This window comes from Pan paniscus, chromosome 7 (genome assembly GCF_029289425.2).
Source record: "Pan paniscus chromosome 7, NHGRI_mPanPan1-v2.0_pri, whole genome shotgun sequence".
Lineage (NCBI taxonomy): Eukaryota > Metazoa > Chordata > Mammalia > Primates > Hominidae > Pan > Pan paniscus.
In genome coordinates, this window is record NC_073256.2 from 44,887,295 (window position 1) to 44,911,758 (window position 24,464).

At 36.8% G+C, this 24,464-nt stretch overlaps 1 protein-coding gene across 3 annotated transcripts in view; it reads left to right on the forward strand.

Moving 5' to 3' along the window:
• Positions 1 to 22,897, forward strand: part of PPP2R2A (protein phosphatase 2 regulatory subunit Balpha) — an 80,180-nt gene extending 57,283 nt beyond the window's left edge. For all 3 annotated transcript variants that reach the window (XM_003823562.6, XM_008977201.5, XM_063606672.1), the window contains 7 exons: positions 6,294 to 6,459; positions 11,985 to 12,097; positions 12,790 to 12,967; positions 14,444 to 14,608; positions 15,487 to 15,656; positions 18,076 to 18,167; positions 21,902 to 22,897. In XM_003823562.6, the coding sequence (XP_003823610.1) occupies positions 6,294 to 6,459; positions 11,985 to 12,097; positions 12,790 to 12,967; positions 14,444 to 14,608; positions 15,487 to 15,656; positions 18,076 to 18,167; positions 21,902 to 22,181 (1,164 nt within the window). In that variant the 3' untranslated portion in view covers positions 22,182 to 22,897. The remainder of the gene's footprint in view (positions 1 to 6,293; positions 6,460 to 11,984; positions 12,098 to 12,789; positions 12,968 to 14,443; positions 14,609 to 15,486; positions 15,657 to 18,075; positions 18,168 to 21,901) is intronic.
• The last annotated feature ends 1,567 nt before the right edge of the window (positions 22,898 to 24,464 follow it).

Sequence of the window (24,464 nt, forward strand, 5' to 3'; positions counted from 1 at the left end):
TTCTATTTGGAGGCTTAAAAATATTCATTTATTTTCTGCTATATGAGATCAAAGTAAAATACGTTTATTATTTTCTTAAATTTTTAAATTTTTTCCACGGAGCAAAGTAAATATTTCCTACATTTTTGCAGAGTTTCATTTAAGAAAGGAGAAAGTTAGTACAGGTTGAGCATTCCTAACCCAAAATCCAAAGTATTCCAGAATTGGAGACTTATTGAATGCTGATGTGATACCACAAGTGGAAAATTCCCCTGGCCTCATGTGATGGGTCACAGTCAAAACTTTGTTTCATGCACAAAATTAATTAAAATGCTGTATAAAATTACTTTCAGGCTATATGTATAAGGTATATACAAAACCACTGAATTTCGTATTTAGACTTGGGTCCCCTCCCTAAGATAATATCATGAATATGTAAATATTCCAAAATATGGAAAAAAATGTGAAATCTGAAACACTTCTGGTCCTAAGCATCTTGGATAAGGGATACTTAGCCTGTAAAAGCACAATGGAGTTACTTATATTTAGAAGTAGCTGTTGAAAAATGTTAAGTGAAATTCTTTCAGAAGTTTGCCTTTAAGTCGTGACTATTCTTAGTATGTTTATTGCAGAAAATAGGAAAAATGTGTATCATTTCCACAAAGAATAAAATCAAAACCATCCCATAACAGGAATGAAGAATGAAGACCTGTGTGTGTGTATGTATGTGTGGTTTTCTCAGGGATTTTTGTTTTGTTTTACAGAATGAGACTCATGTTGTACATATCACTTTGTAATGTTTAGTTTTATGTACTGTCAATGTTTTCTCAGGTTGAAATATTGCCTCCCAGTCAGGGAGATGAAGAGACTGTTGGAACCATTGAGTAGAAAGGGGCACTTGAATAGTTGGGAAGAACATACTCCATCTTATAACTTAGGTGACAAGGTTCAATAAACTTGTGGCTTGTGGGAACAGCTTATACTTCTACCAGTAGTATGTGACTTTGCCTTTCTGTCACTAAAACAATGGTCATTATCACATTTTTAATTTTTTGTTCATTTAAGGGAAAATAATATTGCTTAGTTTTGGTGGGTGGGTAGATGTGTGTGTGTTTTGTTGGGGATTTTTGTTTTGTTTTACAGAATGAGACTCATGTTGTACATATCACTTTGTAATGTTTAGTTTTATGTACTGTCAATGTTTTCTCAGGTTGAAATACTGCCTTCCAGTTAGGGAGACGAAGAGACTGTTGGAACCATTGATTGGGTTACTTCCACCTTTTGGCTCTTGAGAATAAAGCTGTAATGGGCATGGCTGTCCAAACACCTCTCTGAGGTCCCATTTTCAGTTCTTTGGGATAAAATCCAGAAGTGGGATTGCTGGATTATATGGTGTAGTTCTATTTTTAGCTTTTTTGAGGAATCTCCACGTTGTTTTCCATAGTGACCGCAACATATGTGTGGTATATATTTTAAAATCTTTATTTAAATATACACTGAAAAGTACATAAAATACTAGCAGATTATTACATAGCAAACATTTAGGTCAAGAAATAGAACTTCCCACGCTTCCACAAACCCTTCTCTTTTCCCTTCCTCTCCTTTATGAGCCTGTCTTATTAACGATTATTTTGGCCTGCAGTTTTAGAACTTTGAATAGATGGAATCCACAGTTTATCCATTATGAGTAATGTTGCTGTGAACATTCTTACTCATGTTTTTTGCTGTACAATCATGAGTAGAAATATTATGCCCATAGGGTAGGCATTCACTGTTAGCAGACATCACAGTAAAAAGTTCTGCTAATTTTATTCTTGTGAACAGTATATAAATTTTATGGCTGTTCTACATCTTTGCCAGTGCTATGTGTTGTATTATTGGTCTTTTAAAATTTAACACTTTGTGGGTGTGAATTAAGTTTGTATTTACTGTTTGTTTTTTTTTGAGACGAAGTCTTCTTGCTTTGTCACCCAGGCTGGAATGCAGTTGGTGTGCTCTTCGCTCACTGCAACCTCCTCCTCCCATCAAGTGATTCTCCTGACTCAGCCTCCCAAGTAGCTGGGATTACAGGCATGCACCACCATGCCCAGCTAAATTTTTGTATTTTTAGTAGAGACAGAGTTTCACTGTGTTAGCCAGGCTGGTCTCGAACTCGACCTCAGGTGATCTGCCCGCCTCGGTCTCCCAAAGTGCTGGGATTACAGGCATGAGACATCACTTCCGGCCTTGTACTTACTCTTGTGATTCACATTGAGATTGAGTAGTTGTTGTGTTGTTTTGAGACAGGGTGTTTCTGTGTTGCCCAGGTTGGAGTGTGCAGTGGTGCGCTTACAGCTCACTGTAGCCTCAAACTTCTGGACTCAAGTGATCCTTCCCACTTCAGCCTCCCCAGTAGCTGAGACTACAGGCGTGCACTGCAACACTTGACTAATTTTTTTTTTCTCTCTCTCTTTTTATGGTCTCACTGTGTTGCTGATCTTGAACTCCTGACCTCAAGCAATCCTCTGTCTTGGCCTTCCAAAGTGTTGGATTACAGGCATGAGCTGCCACTCCTAGCCAGAGCTGCTTTTTGTATGTTTATTGGCTATTTGGATGTTATCTTTTGGAAGTGACTATCGAAATCTCTTATAATTTTCTGTGTTGTGTGTCATTTTTCTTACTGATTTGTAGACTTTCTTTACACTTTTTGTAGATGAACTCTTTTTCAGTTACATTTGTTGGAGGATCCAGGGGCAGTGGCTCACGCTTGTAATCCTAGCACTTTGGGAGGCTGAATTGGTTGGATCACTTGAGCCCAGGAAATTGAGACCAGGCTGGGCAATATAGCAAGACCTCATCTTTTTTAAAAAACAAAACAAAACAAGAAAACCCACACATTTGTTAGAAGTATTTTTCATTCTGCGACTTGCCTTTTCATTTTTTTGAATAGTATATTTTTATAAATAGAGATTATTAATATAATACAGTTGATCAGTATTTTTCTTAGGGTTACTGGTTTTTCTTTCCTGTATAAGAAATACTTTTCAACCCCAAAATCCAGGGAAGACATTTCCGTTATCTTTTAGAACTGTATGACTCGTACTGTAGCTACTAGATCCATGTGGCTATTCAGATTAATGGGGAGTTGAGTCTGTTCTCTCTCCCCTACTGCAGACCCTGTTGCAGTGGTCCCTGTCTCCATGGCCCTCTTTAAAGTCAGCCTTACTACCTTATAAATAAGTAAATAAATAAATTTAAATTATTAAAAATAAATTGTAGAATTAACTTCCTTAGTTGCAGTAGCCACATTTTAGGTGTTCAGTGTGTGCCTAGTGCTCAACATGACTAGTGGCAACCATACTGGACAACACAGATACAGACTATTTCCATCATTGCAGAAAAGTTCTCTTGGGTCATGTTATCCTAAAACTTAATTATTGTACCTTCACATTTATATCTCTTATTCATCTGTAATCACTTTACGAGTGGTTTTGGGAAGGGGTCGAGCTTCATTTTATTTCCTATGAATAGTCAACCTAACACCATTTAGTGAAAAGACCATCCTTTCCCCATTGCCCAGCAAGGCAACCTTTGTCATTATTTAGGCCTGTTTCTGGGCCATCTGTTCTGTTTCACTGGCACATTGGTGTATCCTCATGCCAGTACACAGTCTTTATGACTTTGCTTTAAAACTTGGTTATGATGTCCTTTAGTGAATTCTGTTAGCATCTGTGTTGAAAATGTGTGATTTTGGTTTTGTGTCCTGTGTTTGTAATGTATGTAAAGTATGTGACATACCTCATTCTAAGTCCTGCTTTGAAAGCCTTTATTGAATGCCTGTTATATGTGCCAAGTACTGTTATAGGTGCTGGGGAATAAAGCACATCTAAACTTACTGTAGAAACTTTCATGCAAATAGATTGTATGGTTAGGAAGATGATTCTCATAGTGATCATAAAGGCAAGCAAGAAAAGAGAGGGAGGTGAAAATGCCGTGCAGGTAAAGCCAGTATGAATTGTTGAAGGATGTGTCACAATTCTGTATGACTGTAGGAGAGGTTTTTAAAACAAAAACATTGTGTTTGATTTTGATGCATTCTCATTTGAGTGGCTCAGTGTTGAGTATGCGGTTATGTGTCTTCTTATTCAGGCTTGCTCACTGTACTTTGTTTGTGCAGGGAACAATGCTATCATGATCATTATAATGTAAACATCCCCTCCCAAAGTGTTAGGAAAAGTCTGCTGCAGCTCTCTATGGTCTACTGTCAGTTACCACTTGTACCCATCTGTTTTATAGTCTCTTCAGTTTTGTTACTGCTGCTGTCATTTCTGCCATTACTCTTTGTCCTGTGGACTTGTTTTTAAAAGTTCTGTTATGATCATTTTAATAAAGTTTCAGGAGAGAGGGGAGGCTAATGCATGTGCTCAGCCTGGCATCTTGAGCTTTTTAGACAGAATTTTCTCCTTTGGTGATACATTAATTTATTTCCTGTTGCAAAGAGATGGAGCTTCTTGCAGTCCATGAAACTGCCATATACCTCTGTGATTTTGTTTTTGGATTCTGTAAGATACCATGTTTAGTAGACCCGTGTTGTTGTCCACCAGTCTACAGGAAGATGTTCATGTTCTGTTTCAGAAAATATTTCTGTTGTTTTGTGCTTTTCTTAACTCATCAAATACAATGTGTGGCTCGCCCTTGGCCCTTCATATTGCTTACCTTAATTGTGTAGACCATAACCAGTTTCTACTTTGACTAAAGTTTGACGTACACAAGTTACTTGAATGTGGGGATTCTGTCTATCCCTCTACGCCCTAGTGTACATAGTACTATATATTATAGTCTCTTTAAGTGTTAAATGAAAAACCAGTCTAAAATGCAGGATTTATTTTAAAAATCGAGTTGCCTGCTTAATGGTATTGTGGTTTCCTTGTAGACTATAATGATAAACTTTGTGAGACTGGGTGAGTCATTTTAGGTAAAAGATTTGTGGAGCTTTAAAGTGATACTGGAGTATTTATATATGTTAATGGAATAGGCTGTCTAATTTTGTGTATGGGTATGGTGATGAGACCAAGGCTCTGAGTCTGATTTTTACCCCTTGTGTATCCCCGATATGTGGATCGTTTTGTGGGACATGTATTCTTAACATTGGCAGACTTGCCCTCTAATAACTGATACTGCTGTCCAAGGGTTCAGATACAACCATCCATGAATGAACAACCCAGATCATCAGGCTGCTGGAAAAAACAACCCAAAACATAGACTTTCAAGATGATTCAGTGAAGTTTCCTTTTGATATGGAGAATAGTAATAGGCTTTTTTTATTATCAAGAAGTTCTAAACATTTCACTGGGTAACTCACTTTTACTTAAAATAGTTGACTGTCAATAATATCTCATTCTATTTTTTACTTAAACTTTTTCCATAGGTGGTTCTTTGAACTAGACTTTCACATTTTTTTATAAAAATGTTTTTAATCGTGTGATAATAGGTCAAAAGATGAAATTCTGAACATGATTATAATTCTCACTTTTGCTGAGATATTAATGCTAACCAGAGTAGTTCAAAAGTAGTCCCTTTATGAGATAGCTTAAATTACATTTTTTCAAAGTGATACTAAATGAAATTAGTCATCAGTGTGTGCCAGGTTCATAAGATGAGAAAGCGAATTTAAGGCGAGTAAGCAGTTGTTGATGGGGGTGCATGGGGCCATTGCTGGGTAGTGCTGAATATGGACTTGATTGGTAGCAAAGCTGTCTGGAACAGTGGTCTTGGGGTGGGAGGTAGGGGTCAAATGGTATCCCTTCTTTTATAAGAGCTCTTTTTTTAAGCTTTCAGCAGCGAAATAACCAAAAGGCAGGCAGCAGAAAGGAAAAGGACAATACATCATATTAAATAACAGATCAGGGAGTTGACCCTAAAGTGGGCATAGGAAGAAGGTGTGCCTCATCTAGCTCTTTCTGGGCAAGCCTTTATCATTATTTTTAGATGAACTTCCTTATTATGGGTGCTCAGTTTTTTTTATCAGTTTTTTTCATAGACTATACCATCAAATACGTAAGAGTAAATTAGCAATCAAATTGATCCATATTTAATGTCATTATTTCCCTAATGAATTGAGCTTATTTATTCAGCTTTATTTAGCCTTTTCCCCCCTTAAGTTTTCTCATTTAATCCTTGAAGGCCTTTAGAAATATAAAAAACAGAATGTAATTGTATAAAGACACAGTTAATGGGGTATCGAGAATGTGCAGGGTCCTTTGGAATTGATTACATATTTGATTATTTTGAAATATTTTTCAACAATGGTCCATATATTTTTGTTTTCATTTTAGAACAAAATCCAGTCTCATAGCAGAGGAGAATATAATGTTTACAGCACCTTCCAGAGCCATGAACCAGAGTTTGACTACTTGAAAAGTTTAGAAATAGAAGAAAAGATCAACAAAATTAGGTGGTTACCCCAGAAAAATGCTGCTCAGTTTTTATTGTCTACCAATGGTAAGTATACATATTTTCTTTCCATGTGCCCACTGTGTGTACCTGTTGCACATATCCTGTAGCCTAGGAGAGGAATCCTTTAACAGAGATACTTGTAAAAAGGACTTTTGTTTTTCTATACAGAATGTAAACTCTACTTTTTTACTGTCACTTGCAGTTTTTAGATTCTCTGAAAGATTCTCTGATAGCAATTTTTTGTTTACTACACCTCCAATTTGTAGTGAAAAGAATGGGCTGCTATACCATTGGATTTAGGTCAGGTACTATTTCTGCCATTTCTCAGTCTCATAATCTTGGGCAGGTTACTAACACTGAATTGAATTTTCCTCAGCAGCAAACTAGAGATAGCAATTTTTTATTATAGTATTATTATGAATATTAAATAACTTCACATACATCATGAGTGCAAGTGCTCAATAAATGTTAATTTATTCCTCCTTTTTAAGTGTTTCTAAACTCTACACAGAGTATCTCAAACTGCAGATACAAAATACTCAAAGGATGGTCTCCATTCCAGGATACGCTATAGGAGAGCACTTTCTTACTTGATCACCATTAGCATATTGCCTTCTTCCCAGCAATCCACATGGCTGGAAGGAGATTCCTCTCCTACTGTTTACTTGCCAAGGGAACATTTTTTGTTGTTTTTTGAGACAATGTCTGTCGCCCAGGCTGAAGTGCATTGGTGTAATCACAGCTCACTGCAGCCTCGACCTCCCCACCTCAGTCTCCTGAGTAGCTGGGACCACAGGTGTGTGCCACCACACCCGGCTAATTTTTTAAAAACATTTTTGTAGAGACCGGGTCTCCCTATGTTGCCCAGGCTGGTCTTGAATTCCTGGGCTCAAGCAGTCTGCCCCGCTCAGTCTCCCAAAGTGCTGGGATTACACGTGTGAGCCACTGTGCCTGGCCCAGGAAAAGTTGAGTGAGGATTAAAAGTTAGTAATGACAGGGCGGGCGCGGTAGCTCACGCCTGTAATCCCAGCACTTTAGGAGGCTGAGGCGGGTGGATCACGAGGTCAGGAGATTGAGACCATCCTGGCTAATAACATGGTGAAACCGCATCTCTACTAAAAATACAAAAAAATTATCCGGGTGTGGTGGCGGGTGCCTGTAGTTCCAGCTACTGGGGCGGGGGTGCTGAGGCAGGAGAATGAGGTGAACCTGGGAGGCAGAGCTTGCAGTGAGCCGAGATCGCGCCATTGCACTCCCAGCCTAGGCGACAGAGTGAGACTCGTCTCAAAAAAAAAAAAAAGTTAGTAATGACTCTACCAGAATTTGAAATCCTTTATGATGAGTTGGGTGCTTTCTCTTTGTTCTTATGAAAAACTTTTTCCTGTGAATTGTTTGGACTTTGTTGGGGTCTTGAGTCTAAAGGGAATCATTAGAGTGACTGAGGAGATACTTTAGTTTCTGGGTAGCCGTAGTCTATAAAAATTTGTGATTAAAACTTTTTTGAGGTTGGTGCTAGGGTGAGGGGAACCTCTTATTTTCTCATCCCCTCACTATTAATTTAAAAAGCAAATTCTAACACCTAGACCATAAACATTTGCAGAATATATACTTAAATGACTTCGGGGATGAAATGGGGGAAGAAATTCAGCACTTCCTCCATCTAATTGATGCCCCTCGTCCACAGTATTAGTTCTTAGAAATGCTGTTCACAAATGCCTGATGGCCATCAGCGTTGGCCGCCTCCTGGGTGCCCGTTTTTCTGATCATGAAAGCTTTCCCCAGCCAGTCCATTGAGATGCGTACCCTCTGCCTTCTCTGTTTTCACAATAGACTGCATTCCCCTCTCTTGTCCTTATTAGAAGAAAAAAAAACAGAAGTAACTATTTAAAGCCTGTAACTCACAGCACTATGGGTGGAGGGAACAGTTTATTCCTGTCATATGCTAGCTTCTAGTCTTGGGTCAGTTTTAATTTATATGGTAAACTAAGTTATTTCAAATAGCTTCAAATATTTTAGACACTGTTCTTTGGCATCAGATGATACATAATTAAACCATTTATATAATTTCTACTTTTAGAAGTAAATGTTCCTAGGGAAATGTGTTGTTAACATTTTATATATTGGAATATTTTTATGGCAGTTTATTTCTTATAGGGCTACATCAGCTTTCTTATAAAGAGAACTTTTTAAATGTAGGCTGAGGTCAAGAGAATAGTATAATGAAGCCCTGCATGCTCATCATCCACTTCTGACACTCCACAGTTCATGGCTAATTTGTGTCTCGGATCTTTCCCCTTCCCCTCCTCCTCAGTGTTATTTCGAAGCAAATCCGATTACAACGTCTGTGGATTAAATCTTATTTAAAGACATTAGAGAATGCATTGTAGATTTTTGTCTTTTGTTTCTTAATACTAAGTAAAATACAGCTAACTGGGGGCTGCATTTTTTAATGCTAAAAATGCTTAATAATAGAGTCCAATGTGGAAGGATAAAGCAGATTATGAGAATCATATGAACTGTTGTGTCTGGGTATGATGGGAAAAGGATGGGAGGAGTAGGACTTGAACTATATCTGAAAAACTATTTGGAAAGAAGGAAACTTAGAGAAAAATGTCAACATCTGTTGATTCTGAGTGATATCTTTTATATTATTTTGTGTATTTTTCTCTGTGAGTTTTTTCTGTGAGCATAGTAACACCCCCCCCCCAATATAATGGGTCTATATAAAAACTATCTCTGTGGGAGAATGGTGGAAAATAGTACCAAACTTTCCAGGTTTGATTAACCAAAATTAATCTTATAAAAATATTTGCATTGGCTTTCCATGATCATTATGTGAACTGGGTTTCCCAGATCATTTTTACTTAAAGGATGTCATAGTCACCTTATAACTTGAGTTAATTTAATGTTCCTTCAAGCATTTTAATTCTCTTTCTCTTTAATCTTCTTTTGCTCCTCTGAATTCTCATTAATTCCTCTACATTGCAGAAAACATGAAACTGACCTGTCAACCATGAGTCTTACATATATGAATAATGTAAAGTTCACTCATAAATAGGATGTGTCTTAACAACTTCTTGATAAGTTTTTTAGGGTCTTACATAAAGCTGCATTCCCACAAAGGAAACGGCAGTGTGGTTTTCCCTGCTCATACCTTCTGCTTGTGGTGAGAGGAACTCTGTTCTTCTGCAGTTTCTCCAATGCTTTAGTTATTAGTGTTGATAATTCAGGGGAACACCACAGTGTGGTCGTTTTGGAAGGAACAGATCTTGAGAATCTAATAACATCTCCACTGAAAACTGTGTTTTTACATAATCTCACATACAGTTTTATGGAGTTTGATTATTCTCACATACTTTGTCTTACGGGCCAAAAACTCCAGGTAATAAAATATCACTGCTGTAGAACATAAGGATTCTGATTTTTTAAAAATTTGTCATATTTATTAACATACTGATTTATTTCCTGCCTGCCTTGTCCCCACCTTACTGAAAAATGTATCCTAATTCATATGTGTCCTGTGTTTGTGTTAAGGAAAAAACATTTTTTAAAGAGCTTTCTTCCTGTAAACACTATTAGGCACCACAAACTAATTTTATCTCATCTGAAAGTTTCATAAATACATTGTGGTTTCTTTATTTGGATCTTTAATAAGGAGGATGGATTTAAACAGGCCACAAGACAACTGGACCAGGGGGCGGGGGTGTTGTCATCCTCATCACAAATACTTTGCAAGTATTTAGAACAAATACTTCTCGGAATACAGATTTAGGCTAGGCTCATATCTATCTATAAATCGTATACATATATAAACTAAATAACACATAGAAAATCTGTATGACTGAACTACAAGAAAATTATAAGCAAGGTCACATAGGGCTTAGAAGAAATAATAGATTACAGATTATTAAATTTAGCAGTTTTTCTCTGTTTACACTTCATCATTGGGAAGGGCATCCTTAGGGGCAACTATCATTCTTCTATACGATACAGAGACTGCCAGGCTAGAGTCACTGGCATCTCTCTGAGTTGTTTTTAACTGTTTTTATAAAATGGCTTTATATACTGTTATAAACAATTTTGTTACACCATTTTGCTTATGAAAGATCATTAGGAATGTATGCTTTTCTATAAGAAAAACTGTTATACAATTATAACAGTTTTAAATCAACATGCATGAGCCTATAGTGATACAAATAAACAATTGAATGGATACATGGAGAGCAGGGATGCTTCCTGCAGGAGAATTCTAAATAAGACGTGGATACATACTCTTCCCTACAGGGAGTATAACTTATTTCTCCCTTTAAGTACAGGCTGGATTTAGTGACTCACTTCCAAAGAACAGAATATGGCAAGGGTGAAAGAGTCATTGTATAGTGGAGAAGCCTGGCAAACATTGTCTTAACCAAATGACCCAAGTTAACACCACCAGCTGTAAGTCATGTTGATACCATGTATCCCTTTGAACAATGCTGTGAGAAGTCACTTCATCTCTCTGTTCTGTTCCTAAAAACCCATGGTCCCAGTCTGATCATGAGGAAAGAGCAGGCAAATCCAGTTGAGGGATATTCTACAAAGTACCTCACCACCACTACTCAAAACTGTCAAGATCAAGAAAAATAAGGAGAGCCTGAGAAACTTAAAGGCAGAGAGACTAAGGAAACTTGATGACTAAATGCAGTGTTGTTTGAATTCTGGAACAGAAAAGGAATGTTAGTGGAAAACCTGGTTAAATCTCCAAATGAAGTCTGTAGTTAATAGTAATATACAAAGTCGATGTCTTAGTTTTGACACACGTACCATGGTTGCGTAAGATGTTGACAGAAGAAACTGGGTAAAGGATATATGGAACACTGCAATTCTTGTAACTTTTCTGTAAATCTAAACTTAATTGTAAAACAAAAGTTTGTTTTTAAACAGATGCCATTTTATATATCCTTGATACCTAGGAATTTGGTTTCTTCTTGAAGGACTTGGGGATGTATGCTTTTAATCAGTTTTCTTCAGGCCCTGTTTCCTACTTTTGAACCCTGATACAAGAAGGGGAAAGGTTTAAAAAGGAGGCATCCAGTCCTATGGAGGCCTCTGTGGAATCTTTGATAGGCTCTGCTAAGAAGTGGGAGCAAGGGAGAGCAGCTTTACTATTTTGATTCTACATAATAGGCAGTCTTAATCAACTTCATTGTTCCCTTTAAATTTTTTAAAATTCAGTACTGAACATGTATATGTTTACATGTAGGTACAGACATATATGTGTTTGCATACACCACACATGCATATCAAGTTTTTCCCTCTAGCTTTAATTACTTTTAAGGGACAGGGATAGAGACCTGTCTGTGACTTGATTTGACTATCACATGGAATTTATGAGTGCCACCAATCTTTGCACTTTATTTCCATGTGTGTATGTTATTCAGCTGATAATAGGAAATTTTTTAATAAGTTCAGATTAGGGTTTTTTTTTTTTTTCGTGGAATCCTTTTACGTGAAATGTGAAATAGCATATTTTAAATGCCTTAAAATGTTTTTCTTCTTCAGTTAAGGACTTTTCTTTATTTTCTTCCCAGATAAAACAATAAAATTATGGAAAATCAGTGAAAGGGACAAAAGACCAGAAGGGTATAACTTGAAAGAGGAAGATGGAAGGTATAGAGATCCTACTACAGTTACTACACTACGAGTAAGTACATAAGAAAAAAATGTCACAGATAGTGCTTGTATTCATATTATATAGCCCAAATCCTGAGCAGAGCTTGAATAGGAATAATTACAGTCTATCTCCCCTTTCCCAATAATTCTGTAATCAGGTAGAACATTGAGTAACTCATTTAAACATAGAAACTGACCTACATAGAGGTCTCACTTTGGCCAGGGACAGAAGCAGGACTCAAGCACAAGACAGTATTTCACGCCATCAGACTTCATCTCTGGTTTGTCATGTTAGCTATCACAAGGTCAAGTTTCAAGATAAATTTTCTTTGGAAATCAAAAAAGTAGATACAGATCAAATCTTCTAGTTGTAGCTAAAAAATACCAAGAATTAGATGTTATGGGTTAATTTTCTTTTTAGCCTCTTTAATCTGAACCATAAACATTTATTAGCTTGGCATGTCTTTCAAGCAAAATATTGAAACTAAGAACTGCAAATTCTAATAGTATTGCAACCAGTAAAAGAAGATATATTATCCACATTGTTCATTTTTTCTTCAGCACTTGAAAGGATCAACATCAGTTGCTTTTTAAAACTAAATCTATGTAATATTGTTCTATTTTATGTTCTCAAAAACTGAAATAATGAAGTTTTCTGAATCTTAATTGCTATTTGAAACTGAGCCTTTTGTAATTTCTGTTTTTCATGTGTCTTATTGACAGGTGCCAGTCTTTAGGCCTATGGATCTAATGGTTGAGGCCAGTCCACGAAGAATATTTGCCAATGCTCATACATATCACATCAACTCAATTTCTATTAATAGTGATTATGAAACATATTTATCTGCAGATGATTTGCGGATTAATCTTTGGCATCTGGAAATTACAGACAGGAGTTTTAGTATCCATTTGGTTTTCTTTGGTGTTTGGTGAAGAAGGCCTGTTGTGCCCATATTAGATTTATTTCATCTCTCCTAATGAATTTGATTGCTTTTTATAGTCTGTGTACATATATGTATGGCACCTTATTTTTTTCTTTGTAGATGAGTAATGAAATACTGGAAAAAGTTATTTGCTAAACATAAAGGGCATAATGTATTGATTTAAAATTGGATTCATGGAATTTTAAGGAATTTGTCTATTGTATCTATGTAAATAGGATTATTTTTTATAATTTAGGTTTTTGTTTTAAAAATCACATTTGTGAGGTCTGTGTATGGTAGCTTATGCCTGTAATCCCAGCGGTTTGGGAGGCTGAGGTGGGAAGATCACTTGAGGCCAGGAGTTCAAGGTTTACAGTGAGCTTGATTGTGCCTCTGCACTCCAGCTTGGATGACAGAGCAACACCCTGTCTCTAAAAAAATTTTTTTTCTTCTAATCAAATGTATGAACTACTGTATTTGAATTTTTTATTGTAAAAATAGTCTCACCTGGCTGCGGTGACTCAGCCTGTAATCCCAGCACTTTGGGAGGTCAAGGTGGGTGGATCACCTAAGGTCAGTAGTTCAAAACCAGCCTGGCCAACATAGTGAAACCCCATCTCTCCTAAAAATACAAAACATTAGCCGGGCATGGTGGCGCATGCCTGTAATCTAAGCTACATGGGAGGCTGAGTTAGGAGAATTGCTTGAACCTGGGAGATAGAGGTTGCAGTGAGCTGAGATTGTGCCATTGCACTCCAGCCTGGGCAACAAGAGTGAAACTCTGTCTCAAAAAATATATATATATAGATTTATATATATATAGATTTATATATATTAATTGATATTAAGATTAGAAAGATTAAGATTAGATTAAGATTAATCTTAAGATTAGAAAAAGATTAATCATTAGATTAGAAAAAGATTAGAAAAAGAAAGATTAAAGATTAAGATTAGATTAAGATTAGAAATAAAAATATTCTATTGAGGCCGGGCACAGTGACTCATGCCTGTAATCCCAGCACTTTGGGAGGCTGAGGCGAGGCGGATGGATCATGAGGTCAGGAGTTCGAGACCAGCCTGGCCAACATAGTGAAACCCCGTCTGTACTAAAAATACAAAAAAAAAAAAATTAGCTGTGGTGGTGTGCGCCTGTAATCCCAGCTTCTCTGGAGACTGATGCAGTAGAATTGCTTGAACCTGGGAGTCGGAGGCTGCAGTGAGCCGAGATTGTGCCACTGCCCTCCAGCCTGGGTGACAGAGTGAAACTCCGTCTAAATAAAAATTAAAAAAAAAAAGTTTTAATCCCTTTGGAATTTATACTCATAAAAACGGTGGAGTGCAATTCAGAATTAATATTTTTGCTTAGGTCCATGAATGGGTTTTAGGTTTGAGAAATGTAGAATTATATTTGCCCTTTTTTCTAAGTGGAAATTCCTTAATAAAATGTTATCTAGACATTGTGGATATCAAGCCTGCCAATATGGAAGAGCTAACAGAGGTGATTACAGCAGCAGAATTTCATCCAAACAGCTGTAACACATTTGTATACAGCAGCAGTAAAGGAACTATTCGGCTATGTGACATGAGGGCATCTGCCCTCTGTGATAGACATTCTAAATGTAAGTTTATTGTATCTTTCCTTAAAATGATTACATATTCTGTTTGTCTGAAATAAGCCTTAGACATGATAAGTACAATTACAGAGGTTTAAAAGTCTTAAACCCGTGTGTCCAGAGCCATGTGTACCCTTGGTAATCTGCCTACCTCCTCATGAGGCATTCCAGGTTATTCCTGGAAGCTCTCTTGGGGGGCATGTCTATTGATTGCCAAGGAATATCTCTCTCATGGAATGCTGTTGTTCTTTGGTAACTTGCGGTTGGGCTCTGTAACCTTGTATTGAAGTAGAGCTGTTCCTTTCTTTCCCATCCTCCCTTCCTACTTTGAGCTTCCTAGGAAGATTTCTTCTGAGGTTTCCTTGGCTTAAAAAAACAAAAACAAAAACAAAAAAACTTTGGTTTAAAAACTTCAGGATACAATATTCTTGTCTTGTTGAATATTAACTCATGAAAATTGATACATGCCTGTTACCAAAATAATTTTACCTGGCTACTAGAAAATAAAATCCTGGTATGAATTTGGGATGGGCGAGGATGGTGTGTTTCTCATGGTGATGATATAGGCAGTCAGTGAGGCATATTGCAGGAATAATACCAATAAACCTGGTGCACTGAAGTCAGAAGTCCCAGGTGAGTCTGGTTCTAAATTAGTCATATGACTGGAAGTATACTGCATACTTATGCATCTTCAACTTCAATATTCAATTAAACTAAGAAGCTTTCAGGAGAATTCTAGCCAGAGAGATGTTTTTCAGTTCTTTATTAGCCTGGCATTTTACCTCACTTGTAGGGAGTTTGTGAATGGTTGTTTAGGAAATGCTTTGTCCAAGCCAGAATATTGTACACCTTGCCCTTTTTGTGTTGTTTTGTTTTGTTTTTAGTGTTTGAAGAACCTGAAGATCCCAGTAACAGGTCATTTTTTTCCGAAATCATCTCCTCTATTTCGGATGTAAAATTCAGCCATAGTGGTCGATATATGATGACTAGAGACTATTTGTCAGTCAAAATTTGGGACTTAAATATGGAAAACAGGCCTGTGGAAACATACCAGGTATTTGAGTTTTTTCTTTCAATGAGCATATACCCTGTTTACTTTGAAGTGTTTATAGAGAAGGATTTTGTTACTAGGTTTTAATCCCTGTATGGTGTTTGTTCACCATTAGGCCTTTTCCCACAGAGATCTATGAGTATGTTGCTCTTCCTTATGTTAAATGTATATAAACTTACATAGGTTGTGTTGTCTCTTGAGTTTTGCAGTTAAAGTGTGATTTTGCTACCCATTTGGTTCAGTATTGACATTGTTTTTTTTTCTGCCACTATGTACATTTAAAGTGAGGATGGAAGAGCACCCTTCATTGAGGTCTGGACAGGAAGAGGATTGGGGAAAGTGGCCAGTCCTTAGTAGAGGTGCACCTGCTCAGGTTGTGGGAGTAGTTGAACTAGAGATTAAATTTGGTGTGCCAAGTCAAATGGACTGGTGTTCTGCCTTTTGGCAGATAATTGTTGTCTTCAGCTAAAGGAAAGGGCTTGAAAGCCGTAGCAGATGGCTTTAGGAGTTGCCTATCCGTTGTTGGATGTCAGTTCTTGATTCTCTTATCAGCCAGCCACTACTGTTTATCCGTGTCCACTACATCAAACAGAAGAGAATGAAGTACACAGCCTGGAACAGGGTGAGGGACAGCACAAACCTGTGCTAGGCCCTAGACTGCAGTGTTGAAATCACTTAACTCTAATTTATACATATACTTTCTTTATGTTATATATTCTCAATAGACTGGGAAGTATGTTTCTCAAACTTTAAATCCTCTGACAAACATAAACCAAGATTGTTTTTGATACGTGAAATTTCAAAATAAATACTGCACTGAAACAAAAGACAAAATACTGCTTTGCTTTTCAAAGTATAGTTCACTGTTGAGCAACATGGATTTGAACTGCATGGGTTCACTCATACACAGGTTTTTTTTTTGTTTTGTTCAACCAATGCACATTTGAAAATACAATATTTGAGGGATGCAAACCCCTCAAATATATGGAGGGCCAAAACTTCACGTGTGGGTTCCGCAGGGCTAACTGCAGATTTGGGTATACCTGGGGTTCTTGGAACCCATCCCTCGTGTATACTGAAAAAAGACTTCTATTTGTGTAACTGCCAAGATTGATATATCTCCTAGTTACCCTCACCATCATTTCATTCCCATTGAGAAGAATTGATTTGAAGCTTAGCTTCATACTGATGTATAGTGAGAAACTCTATAATGTGCATTCTAAAATGTTGCTAAATTATGATAATCTACCTAATTTTACCTGATTTGCTACTTTTCTACTTATAAACAGTTGGAGTAGTGATTAAAAGTAGTCACATTATAGGCAAATGTATCATATATAGATAAAACTATTTTTATTGAATTTGTACCAGCATCTTGCCAAGTTTTGTGTGATTGAAGAGTATTTTTTTCTTACTGATTTTTTTGTGTTACATGCTCACTTTTGATCCTAACCCCACATGAGTTGCTATTCCTCTGTATTACAGATTTTCACTTAATGTCACAGAGACATGGCCTGAATCATTCCACTATATTTAAAGTTAAAATAGACACTGAAAATAAGTTTAGATTGTTTCATATAAAATAGAGAATTCTAAGCATTTAGAAGGTACCTACTCATTTCTGTCATTTCTCCTTAAGTAGCTCCTTAAAAAGAGATGGTGAAATATAGACACTTCCTTTTTTCCTTTGAGTTACAACAAATACTTTGGAACTTTTGTTTGTAATTAATATTAATGTTGAAATATGTCATATTTCTCAGACTTTTTAAATATGGGATTTCTAGTTTATCCTTTGACATATTAGTAAATACAGAATTATATAATTCAAAAAACAGGCACAGCTTTGTTAGCTTTTGACATTGTATAATATGATACTATCAAATTTTTAATAATATATGCCCAGAATAACCATATAATTTATCACCAAACCAAGGCATGGTTACGCTATGCATACATGTGCATTTATAATGGAAAATATAGGCTTCAGTTAAATTTATGCCCAGAAAATGGTATTTAAGAAAGAAATAGGCACAGTTTCAGTGTTGTTATCAGTAGTTAATGGACTGAAAGCCAAGAATAGTGATATTCAGATATTGCTGTAATGTTCTTTTATTCGTCTCTTAACTGTGCCATTTTCAAGTGTTTTTGGCCTGAATGTTTTATTCAGGCTTATAAAGGCTATGTGTGCCATGCCCAGAATGGAGTTTTCCTTTGTCATACCAGTAGGAAAATGTACCTCCCTGAAGGGCTTGTGTGTTTTGTAAAAGGACAAAATGCCTTTATTGTTACTGAGAAGATTGAGCTTAATAGGTTTAAAAGGTGTGTGTATGTGTCTGTATATGCCCTTTTTTCTTTTTAAAGATATGGACTTGTTAAATCATTTTCCTAATTTCAGTGCAGTATATTTGTATTTTTCCCCCAGGTGCATGAATACCTCAGAAGTAAACTCTGTTCACTGTATGAAAATGACTGCATATTTGACAAATTTGAATGTTGTTGGAATGGATCTGACAGGTAATTAAGTCAAACCTCTCAAATATGAATTTTATTAAAGAAAAGAAACAACTATTTCATTCCAGGTCCTAACTTCGTCTCTAGGGATTCCTTGAAATAAATTTAGTAATTTTAGATACAGCACAGCAGTACTGGTAGATAAAAAATTAAAGCATTGTATTTCACTAGTAAATATAAAAGTACACAAATTCTAGGTAATCTAAATTATTTAAATGTCTAGAATTTTTTTTCTTTTATGAACCAGATCACATTTCTGACATGCTAACCATTAAAACGGTGAAGCTTCAGCTTGGTTGTTATTCTTCCATTAAACTGTTTCAGAAACATTCAGGCGGCAGATAATTCATTTGGATTGTTAGAAACACCAGGTTTTCCAGATGCTACATTAACACCTCATAGAAGTGGTCTTTCATATGTATGTTATGTATGATGTTAACCATAATATATATGGTTAAAATTTTAGTAGTTATCCTTTGCTTTTTATAATTTCCAGTTTTGCCGTAGTGTAATTCCTTTTTCGTATTCATTTTTAGTAAAATGTTACCCATTATTTAAAGATAAAATAAGTCTTACTTTGAGTCTTTTAGTTGTCTGTTTGCCACTATGTTCCAGTAGAACAGAAAGTAGTAAAACATAATTTTGGAATTAGACTGACATTTAAAGTAATCAGAGATACTTTAACAACAGTTTTATCACAGAGCTTAATATGATTCCGGTTTCATGGTGTTGTGTGTTACAGAGGATAATAGAACTTATAGAATGTTTTCTTTCATCTGGCTTTTAAAATTATCTGATTTTTGACATAAGGACTAGTAAACCTAGAGTTCTGCTAATAGCAAACATTGCCTTTGAGTGCCACTACTAAACCTGAGGCATCAAGAAGAAAGAAGGAAAGGGAAGAAGAAAAAAAAGATTAACAAATTTGAAGAGTAAAGAGATACTGAAATAGGGTGTGGCGCACAGCTACAACCAGTTTTTCATTGTATTTAAGCAGATAATTAGCAGTTTTATGTTCTATTATCAGAAAAAAACTATTTGTTTTCCTTAATATTAAACAATTTTTTTTAACTATTTCAAACTTAGAGAAAATTTGTTAGAATAACACAAAGAACTCTTGGCTGGCCTTGACCCAGGTTCCCCTGTTGCTGTTTGCTGTATCATGTGTTCTATTCTCTGTTTATTTATAGCTATATTTGTCCACATAGGTACGTGCGCATGTGCTCACATGCAACTTGTGTGCCACATGGGAATTTATTCCATTTACTCCAGATGTGATGCCCATAACCCTAAATTCTTGAATGAGTATTTCCTGACAAAAACACTTTCCAACATAGTGACAGTGCAGCATCCAAAGCAACATTCACAGCGATGCAGTACTGCCATCTAATCCGGAGACCCACTGAAACTCACCAGTTACTGTAACTGTGTCCTTTATGGCGCAGAACAAAGTCAGTCTGGTTCAGTATCCAACATTTAGTTGTCATCTCTTGTTAGTCTCCTTTATTCTGAAACAGTTCCTCAGTCTCTCCTTGTCTTTCGTGACCTTGGCATTTTGAAGAACACAGGCCAGTTATTTTATAGAATGTTGCCTCATGATTAGATTCAGGCTATACATTTTTGGCAGGAATACCACAGAAATGCTGGCCTAATGATACCTTTTTAAAGTTTCAAGTAGCCACAGCCTAGGTGTCCTGATCCATTAAAACCACACAAACTCAGATGATATGGGGATGTCAATCTAAATTACACAAGCCATTTTTAAAGAAATACAGTTTTGTCATCTTCAGGGGCATGCATTACCTTGAGTTTGATTAAAGTTGTGGTCAAGTGTCCTTTGGGAATTGACATTACTAAATAGATAATAATATGTACTCAGTAGGTGACCTTTGTATGTAAGTATTACTTTGAACAATTCCCCAGTATCCTGTAATCCTTATTTACAATAATAATTTGAACCATTGGTAAGCAGTGGTAGCAGACCCTTTCCAAATGAAGAGCTTCAAACTTACGAAGTTTTGTTTGTGAGGATACTTAATAAATGTCGAGCAGTAATGGGTGGCAAATAGAAGTGACAAGGAAGTGTCTTGGGCAGTTTAAAAATTTTGCCACCCCTTTAAACTGATACTTTTATAAATATTTGCTTAAAATGTTCTCAGTGGTAAAAGTAAAATGATGTTCTGTTAAGAAAATATTACAGCCTGGGCAACATAGCAAGACCCTGTCTCTACAAAATATTTAAAAATTATCTGGACATGGCAGCATATGCCTATAGTCACAGCTACTCAGGACACTGAAGTGCAAGGACTGCTTGAGCCCAGGAGGTTGAGGTTGTGGTTGCGGTGAGCTGTGATTGTGCCACCACATTTCAACCCGGGTGACAGAGTGAAACCCTGTCTTGAAAAATACATATATATAGGCCGGGCACGGTGGCTCACGCCTGTAATCCCAGCACTTTGGGAGGCCAAGGCAGGCGGATCATGAGGTCAGGAGATTGAGACCATCCTGGCTAACGTGGTGAAACCCTGTCTCTACTGAAAATACAAAAAAAATTAGCTGGGTGTGGTGGCGGACGTCTGTAGTCCCAGCTACTCAGGAGGCTGAGGCAGAAGAATGGCATGAACCCAGGAGGCAGAGCTTGCAGTGAGCCGAGATCGCACCACTGCACTCCAGCCTGGGCGACAGAGCGAGACTCCGTCTCAAAAAAAAAAGAAAAAATTATACACACACACACACACACATATATTATGTACCACTTAATATTCTCAGGAGCAGATTATAACATAAGCATTTATTAAATGTGATTATCTGAACCAGACAATACCCTGAGAAGATTATTTATTTATGAGACAGAGTCTCACTCTGTCACCCAGGCTGGAGTGCAGTGGCACAATCTTGGCTCAGTGCAACCTCCGCCTCCCGGGTTCAAGGGATTCTCCTGCCTCAGCCTCCTGAGTAGCTGGGACTACAGGCACGTGCCACTACACCCAGCTAATTTTTTTTTTTTTTTCCGAGACGGAGTCTTGCTCGGTTGCCCAGGCTGGAGTGCAGTGGCGCGATCTTGGCTCACTGCAAGCTCCGCCTCCCGGGTTCACACCATTCTCCTGCCTCAGCCTCCCGAGTAGTTGGGACTACAGGCGCCTGCCACCACGCCAGGCTAATTTTTTTTGTATTTTTAGTAGAGACCGGGTTTCACCGTGTTAGCCAGAATGGTCTCGATCTCCTGACGTCGTGATCTGCCCACCTTGGCCTCCCAAAGTGCTGGGATTACAGGCGTGAGCCGCTGCGCCCGGCCCAAAAAATGTAAATCATAAGATAAAGCATTGGTTTCTTGTGAACAGCTACAGCTACTTCATGCGGGGTTCTTTTGTTTTAGAACCTGTGAGTTCCACAGATAGTTGCTCCTTTGAGAAACTGGCTGGCCTGGTTGATCACATAGCCTGTAGTTGCAAAAATACTTAACAACGGTAATTCTGCACTCCTAAGAAGTTTTACTTGAGGATGCTGTCAACTTTGCTGATAGTTTTGGTAGCCATAAAAAGAATAAGCAGAAAACCCAGTTAATTAGTACCGTATTTCTGGTTTATTCTAGTGATTGAGTTGATGTCAACAGCCCCTGTCCCTTAGTTTAAATCTGCTTTTGAAGTAGCTTCCTATGGTTTAATTGCTGAATCATTTTACTTGAAAACAATTTCTTGTTCTGCTTGTTTGACTGAGTGTACTATCTATTTTCACAGTGTTGTCATGACTGGATCTTACAATAATTTCTTCAGAATGTTTGACAGAAACACAAAGCGAGACATAACCCTAGAAGCATCGCGGGAAAACAATAAGCCTCGCACAGTTCTGAAGCCTCGCAAAGTCTGTGCAAGTGGCAAGCGAAAGAAAGATGAAATAAGTGTTGACAGCCTAGACTTCAATAAGAAAATCCTTCACACAGCCTGGCACCCCAAGGAAAATATCATTGCCGTAGCTACTACAAACAATCTGTATATATTTCAAGACAAAGTGAATTAGGGTTGGCATTCCTAGCAGAAGAACCCACTTCCTGCTTAGTTGAGATAGTTGAATCTAGCATTCGTTCCTATAAAAGAGAGAGGTCCATTGTGGCGCCCCTTTCCAGTGTTTGACAGTGTGCCATTCGACAACACATTGTTATAGCTACATGGAGAAAGCTCTGTGGATTCATCACTGTGGTGTTCTCCATGTCTGCTAGCCATTTAGGTAAGGGTAGGGCACTTTTAATTTAAATGACTTCTTGCACCATCTTGCCTAATGGACTAGATTGGACTGTATCAACATTGATTTACTCCACTTTTTATGCCTTCCATTGTGATGACGTCAAACACAGTGAAAGCCTTCAGTCATGCTATGGGATTTAATTGTGTATCCTCATTACTGTATCATTTGTGGGGTACACCCCTTCCCCCTTTTTTTAAATTAAATACAGCTCATTCTTACTGTGGCTTGTAGCATTCCTCCTCTTCTGGCCTCCTGGACTGCTCCCCTTCATCTCTTACCCTTGCCCCCTCCACCCGGTCTTGGTGGTGGTATATTAAAAAAAGAAAGAATGAAAGCACACAAAATGAGTGAGTTTGGGGTCAGTGGTATAAAGGGGGTATATGTTGCGAACAAATGTTTTAGTAACAGTTGGCTGTAATCACTCCTCGCCGTGTCTGGCACTGAAAATAAGGAAAAAAACCTACTACTGAATAAAAGTGACAAAGAATGGAGAATCTGGTTTTCTTTTTCTTTTTAACCTACCTCTTGTAGCCAATATTTTGTGTCATACCTTTGGGCACAGTGAAACAAAATGGGTTTTCATTGTTTATTGGTATTTTTGTTAATTATTTTTAACAAGTGTTCTTTTACATGCAGGAGGAGAGGTATTGGTTCTCTATGAACATATTTTGAATATATATTGGTTTTATTAAGGATTTCACAATCTATAAATGCTACTAGTTTTTTTTTGTTTTTTACCGTCATGAGGGTATTGGATACATTGTATCTCTATTTAACTCATTATGTGTTAATGAAATTGTTGTAAATGGGAACCAAATTTGTAGAACTTAATTTCTACTTTTTAGAGTGCTTAATTTCATTTTTGCCTTACTAAATAGTCAAAGACTTATAAAACATTTTTAACAAGTTAGAACTTTTTTGTCATTCAGTCATATAAAATAGCAGAAAACTAACATCAAGTGACACTGCACTAAATACTTTTTTTTGTATTTTACTGCTATCAAATCAGAATGAAATATACTTTACCATAGATATTTTTCTTCTATTTTTGGTTTTCCAAAGCTATATGAAAGACAAATTTTTAAAGGTACAGCGTTCAAAAAGTGCTTAATGAACTCCAACAGCTGCCTCAAATAAAAATCTGTATATGAATACATTTTCCCTAAGCGGTGATACATTATCCAAAGATGAAGAGTGCTCCTATTTTTAATAGGTAGAATGTACCTTTGTCAGTCTTGCAGAAACTTTAATGGAGAAGAAATGGACTTTATTTTTGAAAGGTGAAATGAACAGGCATTTATATTATTAGAGAATGGTAGTCTTATTTTGGTGGAACATAATGTAACAACCTTGAATTTCAGAGGACTCTGAGTGCTTCTATGTCCACTACCTATTGTTCTATTCTTCAATAATGAAAAAGAATTCAACGAGCCGACCGTGATTCCCTCTACTACAAATATTATGTCTTGTAAGTTAGCATTTTTAGCACACAGGAGAAATTTTATGTAATAAAATTACTGTATCTTTTGGATTTAACAAATCTGTATTTGAAACACATTCTATGTCTGATAATTCTTAATGGCACTTTTACTAATTTATTTGGGGATCTTGGGTACATTCTTAATTTGTGTTTATTCTTCACACTTGACTTGCAAGTGGGATATTCCCCTGCCACAAGTGTCAAACAGTGATATTCTTCCTGTGTTGTGACTGGACAGTTTTCCAGATCTTTTTTGGGAGATTTTCCTACAGCTTGGTTGTATGTCTTGAGATAACACCACCAAACAGCTCTCAGAAATTCTTTTTTGATTGATCAGTAGCTATGATGATTCTCTTCCATGACACTAAGGATTAGTTTATATATTTAAGAGAAATAATTGCTAAAATTAAAATGCCTCTATCAAGGAATGCTATTATAAATTATTGTTAACATTCTCAAGTATTAATTTTTTAATTTCATTGGTGTAGCAAACTCTAAGCCCAGCCACTCATTTTACATGGCCATGGTTAATCTTTTTATTAATAAAAAATATACTTAGAATAAACTTAGTCTTGTCA